At 37.5% G+C, this 736-nt stretch overlaps 1 protein-coding gene across 5 annotated transcripts in view; it reads left to right on the forward strand.

The window, feature by feature from the left end:
* LOC119594699 (TBC1 domain family member 16-like) overlaps window positions 1-736 on the forward strand; it is a gene marked incomplete at its 3' end in the record, with an annotated part of 16,016 nt that overhangs the window by 12,967 nt on the left and 2,313 nt on the right. For all 5 annotated transcript variants that reach the window (XM_037943755.1, XM_037943753.1, XM_037943757.1 and 2 more), the window contains 2 exon segments: window positions 218-393; window positions 533-718. In XM_037943755.1, coding sequence (XP_037799683.1) covers window positions 218-393; window positions 533-718 — 362 coding nt within the window.

The raw sequence follows: 736 nt of genomic DNA on the forward strand, positions 1-736 counted from the left end.
ACTCATTAAAAGGAATTTTTTAGAGTTTTCTTACTATCAGTATGAAATGTTATTCATGAAGCCCTCAAATAAGAATTTCAAAAACATGTTTTAAAATTTGTAATCAATTGAGAAGATACTACAAACTGAAAATTCAGAGGATACAGATTCTCGGGTTGAATTCATGATTCCATCTTTGAGTCAGATCTCACAAAAAAAAAATGTAATTACTCTTCAGGATGGAATGATTGAGGATGACCTCACTCTCCGTCGCGCTATATTCTTCGGGGGTGTCGAGCCCCAGCTGAGAGCAAATGTGTGGCCATTCCTGCTGCATTACTACGACTACCGAACGACCTTTGTACAGCGCCAGGCAATCATGGAGGAGAAGCACCAAATCTACGAGAAGATAAAGTATATTGAATATTATTGTTGTGGTGTAAAGTGTTGAACAATTTTATCTTTTTCATGTGTAGATATTTTGATACATTATTTGTTTATGTTATCTGTTTATTAGTAAGGGCTCCTGTATCATTGTTTTATTTTGTCTCAGCTTAGTGAGAGAAAACATGAGTGGAGAAGAACGTGATTGGTTTATGAGGAATGTGCAGTGTACAGTGGAAAAGGATGTGGTACGTACAGACCGCTCCAACCCATGTTTTGCTGGCAACGACAATCCGAACTTGGAAAAAATGAAGAGAATCCTTCTTAACTTCGCAGTGCACAATCCAGTTATGGGGTAAGCTGATTTGAAGTC

Source organism: Penaeus monodon, chromosome 34 (genome assembly GCF_015228065.2).
Source record: "Penaeus monodon isolate SGIC_2016 chromosome 34, NSTDA_Pmon_1, whole genome shotgun sequence".
Taxonomy (NCBI): domain Eukaryota; kingdom Metazoa; phylum Arthropoda; class Malacostraca; order Decapoda; family Penaeidae; genus Penaeus; species Penaeus monodon.